Source organism: Pleuronectes platessa, chromosome 3 (assembly GCF_947347685.1).
Source record: "Pleuronectes platessa chromosome 3, fPlePla1.1, whole genome shotgun sequence".
Lineage (NCBI taxonomy): Eukaryota > Metazoa > Chordata > Actinopteri > Pleuronectiformes > Pleuronectidae > Pleuronectes > Pleuronectes platessa.
The window spans coordinates 399,525-421,285 of record NC_070628.1 but is presented as its reverse complement, the minus strand read 5'-3'; the positions used below and the strand labels follow the sequence as shown (position 1 = coordinate 421,285).

At 44.8% G+C, this 21,761-nt stretch overlaps 2 protein-coding genes across 14 annotated transcripts in view; one reads left to right on the top strand and one right to left on the bottom strand.

The window, feature by feature from the left end:
* LOC128437454 (NACHT, LRR and PYD domains-containing protein 12) overlaps positions 1–21,761 on the bottom strand; it is a 278,177-nt gene that overhangs the window by 220,688 nt on the left and 35,728 nt on the right. The window lies entirely within an intron of this gene.
* Positions 1–21,761, top strand: part of LOC128437456 (BMP/retinoic acid-inducible neural-specific protein 3) — a 214,427-nt gene that overhangs the window by 188,219 nt on the left and 4,447 nt on the right. Inside the window, exons 4-7 of one of the 3 annotated variants that reach the window (XM_053419627.1) lie at positions 14,662–14,767; positions 15,356–15,377; positions 15,480–15,721; positions 19,485–19,707. In XM_053419627.1, the coding sequence (XP_053275602.1) occupies positions 14,662–14,767; positions 15,356–15,377; positions 15,480–15,721; positions 19,485–19,707 (593 nt within the window). Of the gene's footprint in view, positions 1–14,661; positions 14,778–15,355; positions 15,378–15,479; positions 15,722–19,484; positions 19,708–21,761 lie in introns of all 3 variants that reach the window. The other 2 variants (XM_053419626.1, XM_053419624.1) reach the window with 2 other exon arrangements.

Here is a 21,761-nt window from a genome sequence, read left to right as displayed (position 1 = left end):
TACTGATTCGCCAGGAAACAGGAAGTACTTTGTTAATCCACTCTGCATTATCCAACCGGCTCCAAACTACTGACCTATGATCACAATACTATTCTGAACAGCTCCACATATAAATATTAGTTCAGGGTCATAGCGCCACCTACTGATCAGTGTGAAAATTAAGTTGTGTTAACATTGTCCAATTGACACAAAATTGCTCACGCTACATCAGAGCGCCTACATGAACAGATATATATGTCTGTGCGTAATAATAGTGATGGCGCCACCTACTGGCAAACCTACTGCCGCAGAGCGCAAAACGCATTTAACGTGGAGAAGTGCATGCTCGATCGATGATGTGCGCTTGGTCATCGATCGCTCTCTCCACCGACCGCAACAGGCTTCAACGTGCGGGTGCTCGGGCCCGCAAGTGCTACAACGTAGCCCTAGTTATTATTATTATTATTATTATTTCCCTTTGGGGGGCTTTTTCAGGGTCTAGACATGCTCAAAAAGTTATGAAACTTTGCAGGAAATTCAAGGTCTGCGGATATTTTAGTATTCTGGAGTAATTGGAATTGGGCGTGGCAAAATGGCTCTACAGCGCCCCCTGGAACCAGCCCCTAGGTTTCCACATAACGGATTTTCATCAAAATCTGGATATAGGTGTATCGTGACCAGTCATGAAAAAAAGTCTCATGGAGCATTATGAAAAACGCAACAGGAAGTCCGCCATTTTGCTTTTAGTGGCCATTTCGGCAATATCCCACATTTTTACTTTTACGTACTTGTCCCAGGGCTTTCATCAGATTAACTTCAAATTCAGATGAGTGTCATCACAACAAGATGGAGATAAAAAATGATTGAGGGATTTTTTTTTTATCACACCGTGTGACCGTGGCATGGCGTTAAAAATTGGTTACACGCCATCAAAACACGGGCATCTGTATCTCGGACATACATGTTCCAATCAAGTCCAAACTAGACATGTAAGACAATAGTCCCCGCCTGATGACATCTATGCATAAATGATGACTTAAAACCGCAGCGCCCCCTGGTGGCAACAGGAAATGTCTTGTTTTTTGCTTGTCTTACACTTGGATGAATTTCTCCTCATCCACTGACCTCAACCATGTCAAACTGTATCAAATGGGTCCCAAGACATTGACAATGAAGACATAAGATTACCGTGACTTTTCGTCAAACGCCATATGAATGGCGTGGCATTAAAGTTCATCAACTCGCCGTGAAACACGAAATTGCTGTAACTTCAGTGTTCATGATTCTATCTCTCTCAAACTACATGTGTGTAACAACAGCCCCCCCCTGAAGATATTCATATGGTTTTAAGAAATGGGCGTGGCAAAAAACCTGACCAGCGCCCCCTATAGGGCAACCCCGGCACTACGATGGCCGACATTTATACAAATCTATCGGGACATGTGTCGTTTCATAACAAACAAAAAAATATCTTGGATAGGTATGCTTGACCAAACAGGGAGGCCGCCATTTTGGATTAAGTGGCCATTTTTTTTCCATATTCCACATTTTTACTTGATGCACTTGTCCCAGGGCTTTCATCAGATTAACTTCAAATTAAGATCAGTGCCATCACAACAAGATGGAGATAAAAAGTGATTAAGAGATTGACCTTTCGTCACACCGTGTGACCGTGGCGTGGCGTCTTGAGTTTGATTAAACGCCATCAAAACACGAGGTTCTGTATCTCGGACATACATTGTCCAATCGAGTCCAAACTAGACATGTAAGACAAGGGTGCCATCCTGATGACATCTACACAGAAATTATGACTTGAAATTACAGCGCCCCCTGGTGGCTACAGGAAGTGACATGTTTTATACTTTGATGAACTGCTCCTGGCTGATTTACAATATACAGCTCAAATCAGATCAGTCAAGTCATTAGATCATGGTCAGAATTGTGACGTTTCCTCAAACCGTGTAAACATTGATGTGCGGCGAAGGATTTTCCTTCGCCAAAGGACACGATGTTATCATAACTCCACTGTGCATTGTCCTATCACTACAAAACTTCTGTCACATGGTCAGAGTCCAAGCCTGAACAGCTCTATGTGTCAATATTTCCTCAGTGTCATAGCGCCACCTACTGATTCGCCAGGAAACAGGAAGTACTTTGTTAATCCACTCTGCATTATCCAACCGGCTCCAAACTACTGACCTATGATCACAATCCTGAATAGAACAGCTCCATATATGAATATTAGTTCAGGATCATAGCGCCACCTATTGATCAGTGTGAAAATTAAGTTGCGGAAACATTGTCCAATTGACACAAAATTTCTCACGCTACATCAGAGCGCCTACTTGAACAGATCTATATGTCTGTGCGTAATAATAGTGATGGCGCCACCTACTGGCAAACCTACTGCCGCAGAGCGCAAAACGCATGCAACGTGGAGAAGTGCATGCTCGATCGATGATGTGCGCTTGGTCATCGATCGCTCTCTCCACCGACCGCAACAGGCTTCAACGTGCGGGTGCTCGGGCCCGCAAGTGCTACAACGTAGCCCTAGTTATTAGGGCCCGAGCACCGAATGGTGAGAGGCCCTATTGAATCTGTAAGGATTTTTATTATTATTATTATTATTATTATTATTATTATTATTATTATTATTATTATTATTATTATTATTATTATTATTATTTCCCTTTGGGGGGCTTTTTCAGGGTCTAGACATGCTCAAAAAGTTATGAAACTTTGCAGGAAATTCAAGGTCTGCGGATATTTTAGTATTCTGGAGTAATTGGAATTGGGCGTGGCAAAATGGCTCTACAGCGCCCCCTGGAACCAGCCCCTAGGTTTCCACATAACGGATTTTCATCAAAATCTGGATATAGGTGTATCGTGACCAGTCATGAAAAAATGTCTCATGGAGCATTATGAAAAACGCAACAGGAAGTCCGCCATTTTGCTTTTAGTGGCCATTTTGGCAATATCCCACATTTTTACTTTTACGTACTTGTCCCAGGGCTTTCATCAGATCAACTTCAAATTCAGATGAGTGTCATCACAACAAGATGGAGATAAAAAATGATTGAGGGATTTTTTTTTGATCACACCGTGTGACCGTGGCATGGCGTTAAAAATTGGTTACACGCCATCAAAACACGGGCATCTGTATCTCGGACATACATGTTCCAATCAAGTCCAAACTAGACATGTAAGACAATAGTCCCCGCCTGATGACATCTATGCATAAATGATGACTTAAAACCGCAGCGCCCTCTGGTGGCAACAGGAAATGTCTTGTTTTTTGCTTGTCTTACACTTGGATGAATTTCTCCTCATCCACTGACCTCAACCATGTCAAACTGTATCAAATGGGTCCCAAGACATTGACAATGAAGACATAAGATTACCGTGACTTTTCGTCAAACGCCATATGAATGGCGAGGCATTAAAGTTCATCAACTCGCCGTGAAACACGAAATTGCTGTAACTTCAGTGTTCATGATTCTATCTCTCTCAAACTACATGTGTGTAACAACAGCCCCCCCCTGAAGATATTCATACGGTTTTAAGAAATGGGCGTGGCAAAAAAACTGACCAGCGCCCCCTATAGGGCAACCCCGGCACTACGATGGCCGACATTTATACAAATCTATCGGGACATGTGTCGTTTCATAACAAACAAAAAAATATCTTGGATAGGTATGCTTGACCAAACAGGGAGGCCGCCATTTTGGATTAAGTGGCCATTTTTTTTCCATATTCCACATTTTTACTTGATGCACTTGTCCCAGGGCTTTCATCAGATTAACTTCAAATTAAGATCAGTGCCATCACAACAAGATGGAGATAAAAAGTGATTAAGAGATTGACCTTTCGTCACACCGTGTGACCGTGGCGTGGCGTCTTGAGTTTGATTAAACGCCATCAAAACACGAGGTTCTGTATCTCGGACATACATTGTCCAATCGAGTCCAAACTAGACATGTAAGACAAGGGTGCCATCCTGATGACATCTACACAGAAATTATGACTTGAAATTACAGCGCCCCCTGGTGGCTACAGGAAGTGACATGTTTTATACTTTGATGAACTGCTCCTGGCTGATTTACAATATACAGCTCAAATCAGATCAGTCAAGTCATTAGATCATGGTCAGAATTGTGACGTTTCCTCAAACCGTGTAAACATTGATGTGCGGCGAAGGATTTTCCTTCGCCAAAGGACACGATGTTATCATAACTCCACTGTGCATTGTCCTATCACTACAAAACTTCTGTCACATGGTCAGAGTCCAAGCCTGAACAGCTCTATGTGTCAATATTTCCTCAGTGTCATAGCGCCACCTACTGATTCGCCAGGAAACAGGAAGTACTTTGTTAATCCACTCTGCATTATCCAACCGGCTCCAAACTACTGACCTATGATCACAAAACTGATCTGAACAGCTCCACATATAAATATTAGTTCAGGGTCATAGCGCCACCTACTGATCAGTGTGAAAATTAAGTTGTGTTAACATTGTCCGATTGACACAAAATTGCTCACGCTACATCAGAGCGCCTACATGAACAGATATATATGTCTGTGCGTAATAATAGTGATGGCGCCACCTACTGGCAAACCTACTGCCGCAGAGCGCAAAACGCATGCAACGTGGAGAAGTGCATGCTCGATCGATGATGTGCGCTTGGTCATCGATCGCTCTCTCCACCGACCGCAACAGGCTTCAACGTGCGGGTGCTCGGGCCCGCAAGTGCTACAACGTAGCCCTAGTTATTATTATTATTATTATTATTTCCCTTTGGGGGGCTTTTTCAGGGTCTAGACATGCTCAAAAAGTTATGAAACTTTGCAGGAAATTCAAGGTCTGCGGATATTTTAGTATTCTGGAGTAATTGGAATTGGGCGTGGCAAAATGGCTCTACAGCGCCCCCTGGAACCAGCCCCTAGGTTTCCACATAACGGATTTTCATCAAAATCTGGATATAGGTGTATCGTGACCAGTCATGAAAAAAAGTCTCATGGAGCATTATGAAAAACGCAACAGGAAGTCCGCCATTTTGCTTTTAGTGGCCATTTTGGCAATATCCCACATTTTTACTTTTACGTACTTGTCCCAGGGCTTTCATCAGATCAACTTCAAATTCAGATGAGTGTCATCACAACAAGATGGAGATAAAAAATGATTGAGGGATTTTTTTTTTATCACACCGTGTGACCGTGGCATGGCGTTAAAAATTGGTTACACGCCATCAAAACACGGGCATCTGTATCTCGGACATACATGTTCCAATCAAGTCCAAACTAGACATGTAAGACAGAAGTCCCCGCCTGATGACATCTATGCATAAATGATGACTTAAAACCGCAGCGCCCCCTGGTGGCAACAGGAAATGTCTTGTTTTTTGCTTGTCTTACACTTGGATGAATTTCTCCTCATCCACTGACCTCAACCATGTCAAACTGTATCAAATGGGTCCCAAGACATTGACAATGAAGACATAAGATTACCGTGACTTTTCGTCAAACGCCATATGAATGGCGTGGCATTAAAGTTCATCAACTCGCCGTGAAACACGAAATTGCTGTAACTTCAGTGTTCATGATTCTATCTCTCTCAAACTACATGTGTGTAACAACAGCCCCCCCCTGAAGATATTCATATGGTTTTAAGAAATGGGCGTGGCAAAAAAACTGACCAGCGCCCCCTATAGGGCAACCCCGGCACTACGATGGCCGACATTTATACAAATCTATCGGGACATGTGTCGTTTCATAACAAACAAAAAAATATCTTGGATAGGTATGCTTGACCAAACAGGGAGGCCGCCATTTTGGATTAAGTGGCCATTTTTTTTCCATATTCCACATTTTTACTTGATGCACTTGTCCCAGGACTTTCATCAGATTAACTTCAAATTAAGATCAGTGCCATCACAACAAGATGGAGATAAAAAGTGATTAAGAGATTGACCTTTCGTCACACCGTGTGACCGTGGCGTGGCGTCTTGAGTTTGATTAAACGCCATCAAAACACGAGGTTCTGTATCTCGGACATACATTGTCCAATCGAGTCCAAACTAGACATGTAAGACAAGGGTGCCATCCTGATGACATCTACACAGAAATTATGACTTGAAATTACAGCGCCCCCTGGTGGCTACAGGAAGTGACATGTTTTATACTTTGATGAACTGCTCCTGGCTGATTTACAATATACAGCTCAAATCAGATCAGTCAAGTCATTAGATCATGGTCAGAATTGTGACGTTTCCTCAAACCGTGTAAACATTGATGTGCGGCGAAGGATTTTCCTTCGCCAAAGGACACGATGTTATCATAACTCCACTGTGCATTGTCCTATCACTACAAAACTTCTGTCACATGGTCAGAGTCCAAGCCTGAACAGCTCTATGTGTCAATATTTCCTCAGTGTCATAGCGCCACCTACTGATTCGCCAGGAAACAGGAAGTACTTTGTTAATCCACTCTGCCTTATCCAACCGGCTCCAAACTTCTGACCTATGATCACAATCCTGATCTGAACAGCTCCATATATAAACATTAGTTCAGGGTCATAGCGCCACCTACTGATCAGTGTGAAAATTAAGTTGTGTTAACATTGTCCAATTGACACAAAATTGCTCACGCTACATAAGAGCGCCTACATGAACAGATATATATGTCTGTGCGTAATAATAGTGATGGCGCCACCTACTGGCAAACCTACTGCCGCAGAGCGCAAAACGCATGCAACGTGGAGAAGTGCATGCTCGATCGATGATGTGCGCTTGGTCATCGATCGCTCTCTCCACCGACCGCAACAGGCTTCAACGTGCGGGTGCTCGGGCCCGCAAGTGCTACAACGTAGCCCTAGTTTAACGTTAAAATGCCAAAAAGACTTTGGTTTTACTGTTGATGATAAAATAAACTCCATTAAAACTAGATGGTGATCAGTAAAACCAACAGGGAGGATCTGACAGTTAAAAACCTGATAAGTAAAAGTGGCAGTAAGATAAAACCTATCTAACCTGCTGCACTCATCCTTCGATCTAACACCTTCACCAGGTGTACTGCCGGGCTGAAGGATGTTTCATCCTCCACACATCCACCAGATCTGCTTTCATGATACTCTCAGATAAAAGCTGGGAGGACTGAACATGTGGCTCCACACCCGTCCTATCTAGCTTCAAATCTGTGCAGCAGTTCCAGTCTCCACCCAACATATTAATATTAATTTTCATCAATGCCGCTAAGTGTTTCATTTAAAACTTTAAAAACTCTTTCCCGCTCAGAGCCTTGGTTTGGTGCATATATATGAGATATGAAGATATAATAAAACTGAATTTAAAATCTTGTATTTCAGCTTTTGCAACCAGGACTCCACCTTGAATTATCTCTGTGTGAGAGATTATATCTACACTAGCTTTTCTAGAAAAGAGGATGGTAACTCCTGCTCTTATATTGGTCCCATGGCTGAGGACATGTTGTCCACCCCACCATCAGCCCCAGTCGATCTCATTGAGAGTGTCCTCATGTGTTTCCTGTAGAAACACTACATCCAGTTTCTTCTGCTTTATTGTTTCTGATAGGACAGCTCTTTTCTTAGCTTCTCTGCCCCCGTTTATGTTTAATGATGCTATTCTTAAATCCTGCTAAGAAAAGAGAAGAGAGTCAACAACAAACAACAGCAGTGAAACACCTCGTGATTTAAGAATTTTTATTTTTGACACTTTCATCTTCTTTGCTAAAGCTAACAAGCTAGCAGCTTCAGGAGGGCGGGGTCAGCTAAAGCTAACAGCTCCAGGGGGAGGAGTCAGTTGTTACCCACAGTTGGTGTAAACAGGGGTAACATGGAAACTGATGGAGGACTTACTCCATCACTGAGTTAAAGAAGAAAATAGGGGGGTAGAACATGTCTTTGGTTTTCCAGTCCTCTGATTGGTCCGATTAGTTTGACTGTTTCTGAAGTTCCGGTGCTGACTGTCAATCATCTGTGTTGCCTAGGTGATGCTGTGCTGCTCCATCAATGGTCACTATGACATCGTTTACACCAGGAGTTACCCCGCCTCCGCCGCGCTGTGTCAGGGTGAGTGCTGATCAGTGGTTGTCCCTTCAGTGTGTGTGTGTGTGTGATTGATGTTGTGTGTGTGTCTGTGATTGATGTTGTGTGTGTGTCTGTGTGTAGCTGTGCTGTACGAGCTGCTCTACACTCAGATGTTTGGGGTGGAGGAGGTGGAGCTCTGTCAGGCTATGGAGGCCTCCCGGGTCGGAGGTCGCTGCTACAGGAACAGCTCATCAATGTGTAGTGATGTTGATATCGGCTACGACACACCTGAGGACCGAGGACAAAGGTACACACACACACACACACAACACACACACACACACACACACACACTATACAGAACACCAGCTGCACCTGTGTAATAACAGTCAGAGTCAGGTGCGTTTGTTTCATCTGCAGGGAGGAAGTGGAGTCGGTTGGAGCTACTGAGGAGAGACACAGAAGTGGGACAGATGACACAAAGGTCAGGGGGTCAAAACGTCTGAGTCAGTTGGTGTGTGTTGTGTGTGTGTGTGTGTCAGATGTGTTTGGTTGTTGTGGTGATTTTGTTTTTCAGTCTCCTGCAGATGCTCCTCCGTCCAGACTCTCTCTTCCTTATAAGGTCATGAAGTCTCTGGACGGAGACGTGTACAGAAACCTGGAGTTTGACGTGTGGCAGGACACCTGCAAAGGTAACACACACACACACAGACACAGACACACACATCATACACTGACAACCTTTTTATACATGTAAAGAAGGTTTGATTCAGAGCAGCTCTAGTCTCATTACATCATCGTGACCTTTGACCACAGGAATCGAACCAGCTCCTCCGTTATGTCCGTGGCACAGCGGAACGGTGGGTTTTCATTTCCGCTCCCATGTTAACAGATGAGTCCTGCCTTCTCAGGGCAAACTCTATGTAAGATAATAGTGGAGCAGGCAGTAGACGATCCGCTGCTGAACCGCATCCGATGCAACAGATACACAACCTCGACAGATACACAACCTCGACAGATACACAACCTCGACAGATACACAACCTCGACAGTAGCACCTCATCACTGCTGGTGTGTGAGTTCTCACTAAAGGTGAAGCTGATTTTTAACGCTGTGATATTAGATTCAAAGTAAGACAATGAAAAGACGGGAATTTCTTTCATTGGCTTCATCTGCTAGAATTGAAATATTAGAACTCAAGTGAATAGTTCCTGTGACACGATGTGGTGAAAGCCAATCAGTGTTGAGATGGAACTTACCCAGCGGAGGTTGTGGCTCCGCCCTGAGGGAGCGGCTGGTCAGGTGGCTGCTCCTCCTCCGTGAAGCTGCAGGTGACCTTCAGACGCAGCTCTTGGAGGATACAGTGAAATCCTTCATGCTGTGTTTCACTCACACAAGATGACGTAGGTTTCCACAGCAGCTACAAAGCAGCAGCTGCAGCCACTTCAGTCGACCTCATCTCAGGAGAGTTGTGGTTCCAACACAAATAACACAAAGATCCTGTGGACTTAGTGTGAGGCAACAATCGCTTTGTGCCAAGTGTGAACAAATCGTCTTGTGGTGTTCTTAAGATAACTTGTTAACAGGGACATTAGTCTAAGGTCACTGACCTTTGACCTCTAACCACCAAAGTCGATTCAGTTTGAACCAACTTATCGAGTTCTCAAGAACTAAAGAAACAAAATGAAAACATGCCCCTTCAGGCCACTAGGTGTCACTGGTGCTGAGACATAAAAACAACACTCATACTGTGGACCTATGAGGAGGTGATCATGTGACTCACTCTTATGCTGATTGGTCGTCTACATCCTAATTGATTATCTCAGTAATCAGATTGCATCCGCCTGAATGATGCTGTAGTAATCAGATTACTGCGCTGTGTGACTGACAGAGATGCAGAAGACGGATTATATGGTGTTCGCTGGTAGGCAGTACTTCCTGGGAGACAAGTGTCAGGTGACAGCACACACACACACACTGTGATGAAATGAAGCTTCATGTGTCATTAGCATCAAGTCTGTGAAATCATGTTGTCACCAGATTGTGTGTGTGTGTGTTGTTTCAGGTGCGTCTGGAGCCAAAGGGGAAATACTATAACGCCTTCATCCAGGAAGTAGGAACCCACTCGTCAGCCGTCACCGTGTTCATCGAGGAGCTGGGAGAGAAGTAATGAAACATTTAATCTGACGACTCTTCCACATTAATCTGAACCAAGCATCAGGTGTGAAGCTGACTCCAGACCAGCAGACGTCAGATGGTTGTGATGTGTCTCTGTCTTAGACACCTGGTTCCTCTGACGGATCTGAAACCAGTGAATCCAGTTCCTGCCTGGAATGTTGCTGCTCCAACTAGAAAAGGAGATCTGGGTAAGCTTAGGTTATTCTATGACCTCTGACCTCTTGCAACCCCCCCCCCACCTGACCCTATGGCCTCGTGCAGACTTGGACTCTCGTGGTCAGCGTCATCATCGTCACCGTTACTTCAGGAAGTCTCGGGGCAGCAGTGGAATGAAGGGGGCCGAGCTCATGATAGCTCCCGCCCCTTTATACGGAGGCCCCGCCCCATCCAGCCTGCCCCCTCGCTTCCAGCCGGCAGGTCACCCCCGCCCACCCCCTCCTCCCTCAACTGGAACCATGACCTATGATCCCTACGCCCCCCCACACCACCACCACCACCACCCTACAGTCAGAGCTCCTCGCTACGGAGCGTCCAGGTGGGAACTGACACTTGTAGAACTTGTGTAGTTGATCACATTCACACCTGCTGAGACACAGGTTGACCTCAGGTGTGAAGACATGTGACGCATGTTGAAGGAGGCGTTACCGATGAATTACTCTTGATACTGATGACTTCCTGTGTGTGTGTCTCTGTGTGTGTCTGTGTGTGTCATGGATTGTGGTCAGAAGCTCCACCCGTTTCCTCAACCGTCACCTGATTGGCCCACAGCTGACCTATTACCACCCTGGAAGACGATATTACCACGACTATGAGAACTACGCCTTCAGGTCCCGGTAAATGATGTCATCATCTTGCCACAGTCCCACCAACCATGTGTGTGGTTGGTGTTCACCACGATGACCTGTCTCTGAAATATGATCTACTTTGAATCCAAAGGGACGGTGCACATTATTTAATATGAGCACAATGTTCCAGAGCCTCTTAGACTCATTTTCATCTGCAGTCTCAGACAGGTTGATAAAAAGAGACAAAGAAACTAGACTATTCCAGATGATGACATGTGCAATCATCACATAAATATAATACAACACCCTCCATGTAGAACCGTGACTGTGCCCCCCCCAGTGGTCGATCACATGTCTTCCTGTGTTCAGTCGTAGCCGTCGTCAGCTGGTTGCTGCTATCAATAAAGATTGTCAGTTTGGTTACCCTGCGGAGACGGGGGAGGAGCCAGGCGATCTGGACTCGGCCATCACGTACTACCAGCTGGACGACGCCAGCGACGCCGTCTTCCCGCCGCTGCCGGTGAGAGAAGCACATGACCAACGCAGACATGTGACCATGCGTTTCTGCAGAGGCTGATGCTTTTGTCTGTTTCATTTCTTGGGGAATTAGAGGGTTTTTCTTTTTGTAGCCAGAGAAAAGGAACCGAGGAGGTGGAGAAAGGAAATGGGGCTTTCATGCTCCGAAGGCAGGAGAGAGGAGAGAGGAGAGAGGAGAGCTTCACCTCCATCACGGGGGAGAGAGAGAGGAGATGAGGAGAGAGGAGACAGGAGAGGGGAAGAGGGGAGAGGGGAGAGGGGAGAGAGGAGAGAGGAGAGCTTCACCTCCATCACGGGGGAGAGAGAGAGGAGAGAGGAGAGAGGAGAGAGGAGACAGGAGAGGGGAGAGAGGAGAGAGGAGACAGGAGAGGGGAGAGGGGAGAGGGGAGAGGGGAGGAGAGGAGAGAGGAGAGCTTCACCTCCATCAACGGGGGGAGAGAGAGAGGAGAGAGGAGAGAGGAGACAGGAGAGGGGAGAGGGGAGAGGGGAGAGGGGGAGAGAGGAGAGAGGAGAGCTTCACACCTCCATCACGGGGGAGAGAGAGAGAGGAGAGAGGAGAGAGGAGAGAGGAGACAGGAGAGGGGAGAGAGGAGAGAGGAGAGAGGAGAGCTTCACCTCCATCACGGGGGGAGAGAGAGAGGAGAGAGGAGAAAGGAGAGAGGAGAGAGGAGAGAGGAGGGAGGAGAGAGGAGAGAGGAGAGCTTCACCTCCATCACGGGGGAGAGAGAGAGGAGAGAGGAGAGAGGAGACAGGAGAGGGGAGAGGGGAGAGGGGAGAGGGGAGAGAGGAGAGAGGAGGGAGGAGAGAGGAGAGAGGAGAGAGGAGAGAGGAGGGAGGAGAGAGGAGAGAGGAGAGAGGAGACAGGAGAGGGGAGAGGGGAGAGGGGAGAGAGAGGAGAGAGGAGAGAGGAGAGAGGAGAGAGGAGAGAGGAGAGAGATTCCTCTGCTCATCTTTTCCACAGGGCGTTGACCCACACCGAGGCGGCACAGATGCAACTAAGCACTCTGAATGAATGAATTCAAACTCAAACAGGTTGGGGGGGGGGTTAAACGGGAGAGGGCTGTCGAGGCAGAGGCCCCCCCCCCTGTCACCATGCAAAGGGAGGGAGCTGAAGCTCAGTTACTGCTGTGTGATTGGCTGCAGTTTTCCTAAAGAAGTCAGAGTCTGTGATCAGAGGCTCTGTTTGTTTTTCCCTTGTGAGTAATGACACCAGTCGTTGGCAGAGGGGGATTGTCAATGAGCGGGGGGTCAGTTTCGTTAGCGTAAATTTCCCTCGACTGAATCAATGGCAATATCATTTCCAAAATCATTTCCTGTCTGTCCTCACACACGCGGCCGATGAGCCTGGCGACAGGTTTGAACGAGGAAGCAGCCGGAGCCTCGGGGCCTTCGTGTTTTCTTCCTCTTGATTGTATTGTGTTCTCGTTGTGGAGGACAAATGTATTTTTGTGTCTCTGTGTCACAACTCTAATCAGACATTATCTCACCAAGACCTTTGTGTATAGATTTTTGTAGCATAATCATCTGTAGGTTTTTTCAAGGGTTGGAAATCCACTGCTTCCTGAGAATCTCTTGCAATCACTCTTCTGTTGTATAGTTAAATAAAATACTTAAAGCATCACTATGTAACTCCTACTGAGCAACAGCGCCCCCTGCAGCCACACCATGGTGATTCATTCCGTTGGCCTAAGTGTCCGTCCCACTCATTAGCTGTATATTACCCATGATCCTCTGCTTCCTGAACCAGAAGAGCTGCTGCTTGTAACAAATCCACCAAACTCTTGTTTTTTTCTTCATATTTTTTAAAGTTTTCTCTGAATATTGGAAACAAACTCTTGTTTTTCAATAACTTCTGAGTCTTTTTAACTGATCCACAGTTCAGCTCAGTTCCTTAGAACAGACGCTCAGGTGATGAAAGAGGAAACCTTCTCCAGCTTCACACCCCACTCCACCATCAAACTCATTACGCTGCTATTTTCAAGGTGTAAAATATTGTGTTTCTTTTTAAGCACAGTTAAGATTTAAGATAATACACAACAGAGAAGTGTCAGATCGAGCTCCAGGCCTCGTTCCCTCAAACAGCCACGTGTCATCATACAGGTGGCCAATAACGTCCTATTAAGTATTTTTTTAATATACCAGAATGTATCTACAGTGAACAACAGCTGCTCAGCAAAGCGGAAATTGAATGCTCTGCTCATCAGTCAATATATTTTTTGCCATACGGCGTGTCATATGGCACTATCAAATAATTCCCTCATATGAAATCTGTATTCAGAGGGTTGTATCTCATTTCCTCACATTTACAGCAGCGTTAAAATCCCCCCCCGTGAGAGGAACAAGGGTTCTGATGTGATATAAATATTACAGCTGAACAATTGCGAATTATCTTCATTCTTTTCCTCTTCGCTCATTCATCCTGGATTTTTTTATTCCTCCCCTCGCAAACCTCTCTCCTCAGGATCGTGATTTTGATTAAAGAGCCCCCCCCCCCCCCCCCCCCCCCTCCCTCCCCACACTGGCTCTTTGCACTTCACCGCAGCACCGGCTCCAAACCAGCGCCCGAGCCCCACGGCCCTCTCGTCTATGTTACTGATGGACTGACCCTCATTGTCCACGCCTCGTCCATCTGTCACTTTGCTCCCGACTGTCCTCTGACAAGCCCGACCCGGGACAAATCACTGGACAAAATATGGTGTCCCGCAACCACAAAGGAGAAAAATGAGAGTGGGTCCAGAAGAGCTGCAGCAGGAGGAAGCCGAGCGCTGAAATAACATCTCCTCGTGCAAATGAAGTGTAAAAAGGAAGCTTTGCCGGAGCTGCTTTGTGGCAAAGGTCAATGGAATCGTCTTCAATCAGCGGCCAGATGAGAATAAAAGGAAAACGTTATGTGGCACAAAAAATATGAGAGTGCAGAAGAAAGAATCCAAATAAAGTTTTTTCTGTTCCTTCTACATTTTTCAATCACAAGTTGAATTTGTCGAAGTGATTTCATTTACACAGAGAGCGACTGTTTGTGTTGCACAAGGAACCGTCTGTTTGAGCAAAGAAAAAATGAATCTAACCCGGGGAGAAATGTTGTGCTTTGAAATCTGTGGAGAATTCAGAGGTGAGTTTAATTTTCTATTTGTTGTTTCCCAGGTGACGGAGACCCCCACTGGTCCTCTCGGATGCAGTAACTATGACAACCTGGACTCCGTCAGCTCCGTGCTGGTTCAGAGTCCCGAGAACAAAGTCCAGCTGCAAGGTGCGTTCAAGTACCTCTGCTTTTGATGGGATTCTCATGGGTTTTCACTAGGGTTGCAAAATTCCGGGAATATTCAAAGTTGGAAACTGTCAAAGGGAATTAACTGGAAATGTTGTGGGTTATTTGTACTAACTGTATTTACCTTGTCATATACAAACATAAATATAAACATTTTGTTTTGTCATAGGCTGATTTGAGCCCTGAGGAAACGTTGGGCTCTTGACTATATGCTTCTGGATCTTAGTGTCTTAGTTCTTAACATAGGTCTTTGCACAGTACTTGCAAATGTACACAGCCTTTCCTTCTACACTGGCTGAGGTGAAATGTCTCCACACATGAGATAGTGCACGTGGAATTGTTCTGTAGAATAAGATGAGAAAAAAGCTTGTAAAAAAACACTAAAGCAATGCTAGAGATATAAATAGTTGGCCAATTGGAGTCGTCTGTAAAACTATTTTACAATTGATGGATAAATGAATAGAAATAGGCTAGATGGACAGATGAACAGAATCCTCAATCAGCATGCTTATATATTTTCCCCATTAATATCATTGAAACTTACCTGACTAGTCCTGCACACTACAGCAGGCCTCAATAGCCCTGCTGTAGAGTGAAGGATGCTGGGAATTATCTGTGCATGTGATGGAAGAATGCACAGTGGAGGGTGGAAATTCAACATTTCAACGCTGCATTCCATACATCTTTAAAATAGAGTTTTGAATGATGTTTTTATTGCTCAGTGTTTAATCTGCATATTACATCGCATATTACATTCATACATCGCCTGCAACGGAGAAGGCGGCTTCGTGTGCACGGACAGCGACTGCTGGTGCAGCTGTGACCCCAAGTTCCCAGAATGCAACTGCCCCTACATGGACATCCAGGCCATGGAGGAGAGCCTGCAGAGGATCACAGAGACGTGGGGGATTCTCTACAAAGAGTTCGAGGAATCAGGTAGGAGCGAGTGTTGCAGAGAAATCTAACTTGTAGAGTATAAATCAAACATGTGAGAGGGAGGAGAGGAGGAATTCAAGTGTTTTATCTCCACCATTAAATCTGAGGAGGAGGAGGTGGATCCTAGATGCATGTTTCTCCCTATTCTATGAGTTATAGGTGAGGTATAATAGGTGGTTGTCGGTCCTGGGTCCTGGCACGACGTCTGAAAATAGCAAATTAACAGGCCGACAGAGCAGGATTCAACATTTCACCGGCTTTCTGCTCAGCTAGTTTACAGTATGTCTGCGGCAGATTAATCAGCTATAAAAAAAAAACGTTTATTGGTGGTCCAGCTTTTCACATCACCAGGGAGACAGGGTTCGAATGGAGGCTCTTAGCATAATGTTGGCTTGTTATCGCCGCGCTCGGTCACCCTGCTCTGCTTGTTATTACTCAGGTGAAATCAAAATGGATGCATATTTTTCTTTCTTTCTCTCACTCTTCAGATTTGGCTGAAATGTCCCAAAGTGCAATTCTACTCTCAATGTTTTCATGGCTGGGTTTGAAATGAGGGCAAGCTCGTGCCCAGAATGCAGATATGTGCAAATCCATAAACGTCCACTGATTTCTACTCTGCTGCTTTATCAGCAGAAGAAGAGGACAGTCGGTGGTGAAAACACTGAAACTCGGAGCCCGATTTGTGCTCTTGCGTCGAAGTTACGAACATCGCCTACACACGGGGCAGAGGATTCCTAGTTGTGCATTGTCGTGTGAGAGTTTCTATCTTTTCAGTCCACAACTTGTCTGGCGTCTCTGTTTACTTCAGAAAAATGGAGATTGTTGCTCAGCCGATCGTGTTGGAGATTGAGCTGATAGATGCTGAAGAGCAACTACTTTTCTTAAAGAAATACAAGGAAGAAAAGCAAAGATGTCATCCGTGATCGTTCCTTCAACAAATCAACCAATCACAGCTCTTGCATGTCAACACATAAGCAGGAAATGGGCTTAAAATAAGATGAAGAACAGTGATTCCGGCCTCTTATTGTTATCCTTGAACCAAATTGTGACACAAAAGGAATTAATACTGGAATCAGAAAGTGTAGGTCGTTGCTTTAGCTCTGCTTCATGTGCAATGCAGGTAATAATGATGATGAATAACTTTTTAAAGTTCTTTTTCAAACGAGAAGTTATAAAGAGTTTAAACCAAGAGGACGAGTAAGAACCAGGAAACAATACATCAGAGACAACAAGCTAAATTAATCTAAATCAAATACGGCAAATTATATGAAACAAAATCTAAAAAACAATGACGACAAATAAAATAATACAACCCCGTTTGATATTAATGGCAAAGGAAACGGATGAAACAAACACAATTATAGCTTCACACCTTCTATGAAGATAAATGTAATATGAATGATGACTATAAAGTAGAATATGAATTTTCATTCAAATGGAGTGATCACAAAGTCAATTTGAAATTTCTACAAAACAGAACGGTGACATTTGGGAGGAGGAAAGTAAAGATAAGTCTGATAAAGGGAATAAATGTGGTTTCATCTCTGAGGAAATAATAATGTTCAAGAGAGTTGATTCTTTATTTCAGTCTGAGATTTATTATTAAGAAACAGATGAGTCACGAATAAATATAAATATATTGAATGCGAACAAGAAGAAATGCAGTTGAGTGGCTTCTGATGAGAAGGGAGGTGACCCGGCGTTGAGTGGTGTAGGAGTGGAGGTGAGTCACTCTGATATCGATGGGAGGAGAGAGGGAACATTTAAAACTTTGACAGCTTACAGGTGATTGGCTAAAGGCGCAAGTGTCAGGCTGTGATTGGCTGAAAAGAGATAAAGATAGCATGTGACCAGGAGGCGCCAGGAGAACCCTCTTCCTGACTGACCGTCTCCCAGGCCTCAGTAGCAGTAGAGGATGATGCAGAAATAAGAATCACATTAATATATAACAGTAAAAGTAGCATTCACATTAATACAACTTCCTGTGATGCAATATTTATCATTTCAACTTGACGATGATGAGTCAGTGAATGTTTACGATACCGTGGTAAAGCTCATTCTATCGGCGCCGGAGTGAAAACCACAGCTCCCGTAAAACATTTGGCTTCCTGCTGCAGAACAGCCCCCCCCCCCCCCCCCACCCCCACCTTTTACCGTCCTAAGTGACATCCTAGTAGCCTTTGATTTCCTTTTTGCTTTGCCGAAGATGATTCAAATTGCTAGAGGTGATCTTTCACAGCGCCCACCTGCCAGACGCCGTGTCCCAGTGCAGCTTCTACAAAGTCCACGTTTTCCAGCCCAAATAAAACCGGCTGCCAAGGTCTCGTTCAATTTCAAAGGCTCCTCGGAGTGAGAGAGAGGCAGCGTCTCCTCTGGTGTCTACAACACAATCCAATGTGCACCTATCAATGGTTTAACGGGGCTTTGAAATGAGCTTTGTCAAGGTTTCTGGTTTCAGGTGGCCATCATTGATTTGTAAATATATGACAAGATCTGAATGCATGAACAAAGCTGCTGCAGGACGTAAACATGCAGGAAAATCAAAGTTAGGCCACTTAGACACATTTATTATTAACATGGTATATTATTAGAGTTGTGTTTTCACTGCTGGTAATTAAACCCATGCAATAAGAGTAAAGAATAATTATATACATATCAAGGTTGATGTTAGAACTTCAAAACAACACGTGCATTTATTCCAATTCACAAATAGTATGTCCAAATGTATAAGAAGTAAGTTATTCATAATTTTAAGATGCATCAGTGTGAACAGGTTGGATGGATAAAGGTTCCATATTGTATACATTGAGATTTACATATCTTTTATCAGTATTTACATATCTCCATCGATGATAAAGCAGGTCTGGTTTGTAAATGTCTATATTTTGTTTCAACCAATCGTAGGATTACTTTTATCTTTGCCGTTTTCCATTCTCCCAGTTTGATCAATCCTGTTGTTTCTGTGAGTTGCACTTGGACTGAGACCCAGACGATGTCACGGCTGCGTGGACTGAAAACTCGCTTACTCACAGTTAAGGGATGAAATCTACCGCCTGGAGTCAGGGCTCAGAAGAAAGAGGAGGATAAGCTGCCGCCGCCCGGGCAAAGCATATTTCCAGCATCATTTCCCCACACACTCCACAGTCATGCCACGGCCGGGCTCTCGTCTGCAGTCCCAAAACAATCCCATTCAAAACGCCACATGGTCTGCTGGTGACGGATCGCTGGGCTGCTCCTTTTCCTTCAGCACATTTGACTCAGCTGCCAATCCCCCCCCCCCTCCTCCATGTCCCTCATGTTCCTCCTGCAACCAGGCAGGCTCCCCTCGCCGGCCCTGGAAGCACATGGGCACTGCACCGGTCCGTCCACAGGGTCCATGTGGACAATCACCTCATTACAGACAGATGTTCCAGGGGTTTGCAACCGAATCAGACCAAAGCCTCCAGTGCAGACGGCTAAATTGGTTTGTTTTGGTCATTTCAGTGCTTGTTATCGCTATTGGAGTTTCACCAAGCTAGAGAAGGAGGCTCCAATTTGTCTCCTGTGGTTGGTCTGGACATGTGTCCATCACAGGACAGTCGACCAATCAGAGGAGAAGTTCGAACCCTCTCTCCCGTTATTGCTAGATCGCCACAGAGATGTTCTTTAACCACAACTCTGATCCTGGAGCCCCATTAACCCATCCACATGAATACCAGTGCCATAAAACCATATCTGTCATATTGGGCTTAAACTTCTGTCTTCCGTCTTTTTGTCGCCACAGATGAATTCAAGGGGTTCCATGCACGGCTGCCCCAGAGCTACTTCCTCAACGTGTCGACCATCCAGCATCTGTGGTCCCTGGACGGTTCGTTCCAGTGGCGGTACGAGCAGCTGGAGAACAGCATGCGGGTCCTTTCCAGACGAGTGCAGCGGGTGATCTTCAAGCTCTTCAGTCTCAGTAAAAGATGTCACAAGCAGCCACAAGTTCGACTCGCGAGGGACCGGTAAGCACCAGCCCCCCCGAAGCATGCGTTTCCATTCTCCACGTCTGAATCGTATCTAGTTTTGTTACATGTTCCTGGTCAAGGGAAACTTTCCTGAGTAAATATGACATCTCACTTTCTTTTAGTAAATTCCCACACTTCATGTTGATGTTAACCCGCACAGGAGAAGCAAAGTTCTGGCATTTCTTTGCCCGAGGCTACGTGGAGTCGTAGCCCTGAAGTTGTCTCACAGTAATCCAGGAGACGCAGGTGGAGGTAAACAAGCTGATGGGTTCTTTGCAAAGTGAACACGGGAGAAATGCCACCGCAACAATACCAGTGTGTGCAAAAGGATTTCACATTTAATCTCTATTGTGCAGCTCTCACCAACAAACACGTTCATCCTGCTCAGAGCTGGAACGCAGTCGTCAACGTCAGTAAAACCAAGTGAGACGTCTGTTCTTTAATCAACTCTTTGTCTTTGGCAGTGATAAAAGTAAACTTCAGAGAAATCCCCGTTAAATCTTAATTTAATTTAAAAGGGCTTCATCTCCATGATATCCTTTAAAATCTGGTTTGATGGCTTCAAAGGAAGAAATTCCCCTTTAATGGTGGTTTTGGTTTATTATTCATATTACTTCAGAATGGTCCACGAGTACTTTTCTCTCACTCAACTCTGTAAAGCTAAAACATTGTGCGAGTCAATTAACCTCGATAGATTATAAAAGTGCTGATAATTTGTTATTCATTTAAAAACTACAAACACCTGCAGGTTCTTTTGAATAAAACTTTGCTTAACACTTAAAACAAATTGATCCAACAGATTTCAACATTTTGAAACACGAACAAAATGTTTCTTAACGCTCTATAGGTTATTTGAACCATATATTTTTTGCGTGCTCCTGCTGTTTTCGACAAATATTTCACCCGAACAATGTGTATGTTCTAATTATTACGGCTGTTATTTGATTAACCCCTTGTGGACGAATGTCGCGAATTTGCCTCAAACCCCATTCCGGTCTTCATGCCACCGAGGTGACGATTGTGCCTGATGGTGCAAATACTACACATACCAAGGAAGGTATTTGAAGCACTCTGCCGCCATCTAGTGGTCGGAGTGGAAAACACATGCTAGCCCCTTGGGACTGTGCAGCTAAAGTTATTTTGAGGTATTAAGCTGTATTTGAAATACTGTGATGATGGAACAGCAATGATTGTAGAGAAACATATGTTGTTATTCAATTTCAAGCAAAAGCAGCATCAATCTACATACCAGAGACTGGAAATGTCGCTAATTTGCCTCATACCTAAATGTTTATCTATTGCATATGCTATATTGAAATTAACAATCTCCAATTAATTTAGCATCTGTATGACAGGCCCAAAACACCAATAATAATTTGTTTATATAATTGGAAATTAATTCAGGCATTAAGGGGTTAAATCTAACAAACAACCATCTCCAGTCATGTGCAGCCATTTTCAGGTGGTTAATGACAAAGACTCTATGTTATTCTACATTAAAAAAGGGTCACGGCCCCTTAACTGTTTGACCGATGTGGGTTAAACTTGGTCTTGAATCAACAGATCACCAGAAAAACAATAAACAGAAGATGCAGTCTCCCTCCATCTGTCAGGGAGGGCGACGGCTGAAGGTGATGAATCCAACCGTCACTGTCAGTCACGGCACGTTAACTTTGACGGAGCCGCCGCAGTAATGGCAGCGACGCCACGGAGCACAACACATAAATCAAGCGGCAGACGAATCTATACAGTGGAGTCCCTTGGATGTCCAGTCCCTCTCTGCCTCGGTTCAACCTCTCCCTTCAACTCTTCTCTTCAGAGAAACACACACATTAATCACTGATGTGTGCGTCTGATCCTCCCGCCCTCGTGCGTGGAGAAGGGAATGGGGATCCTCTTCCTCCCCCAGCCGTGGAGTGTTTATCTATTTCCATTACCGCAGCATTAACTGTGAAGCTTTCATTCTTTTCTCTCTTTAGAGAAAATCTCAGAGTGAAAATGGCAGATTTGTCAGCTTGTCTGAGGGAGAAGTGGAGACTCTGAATCCCCCC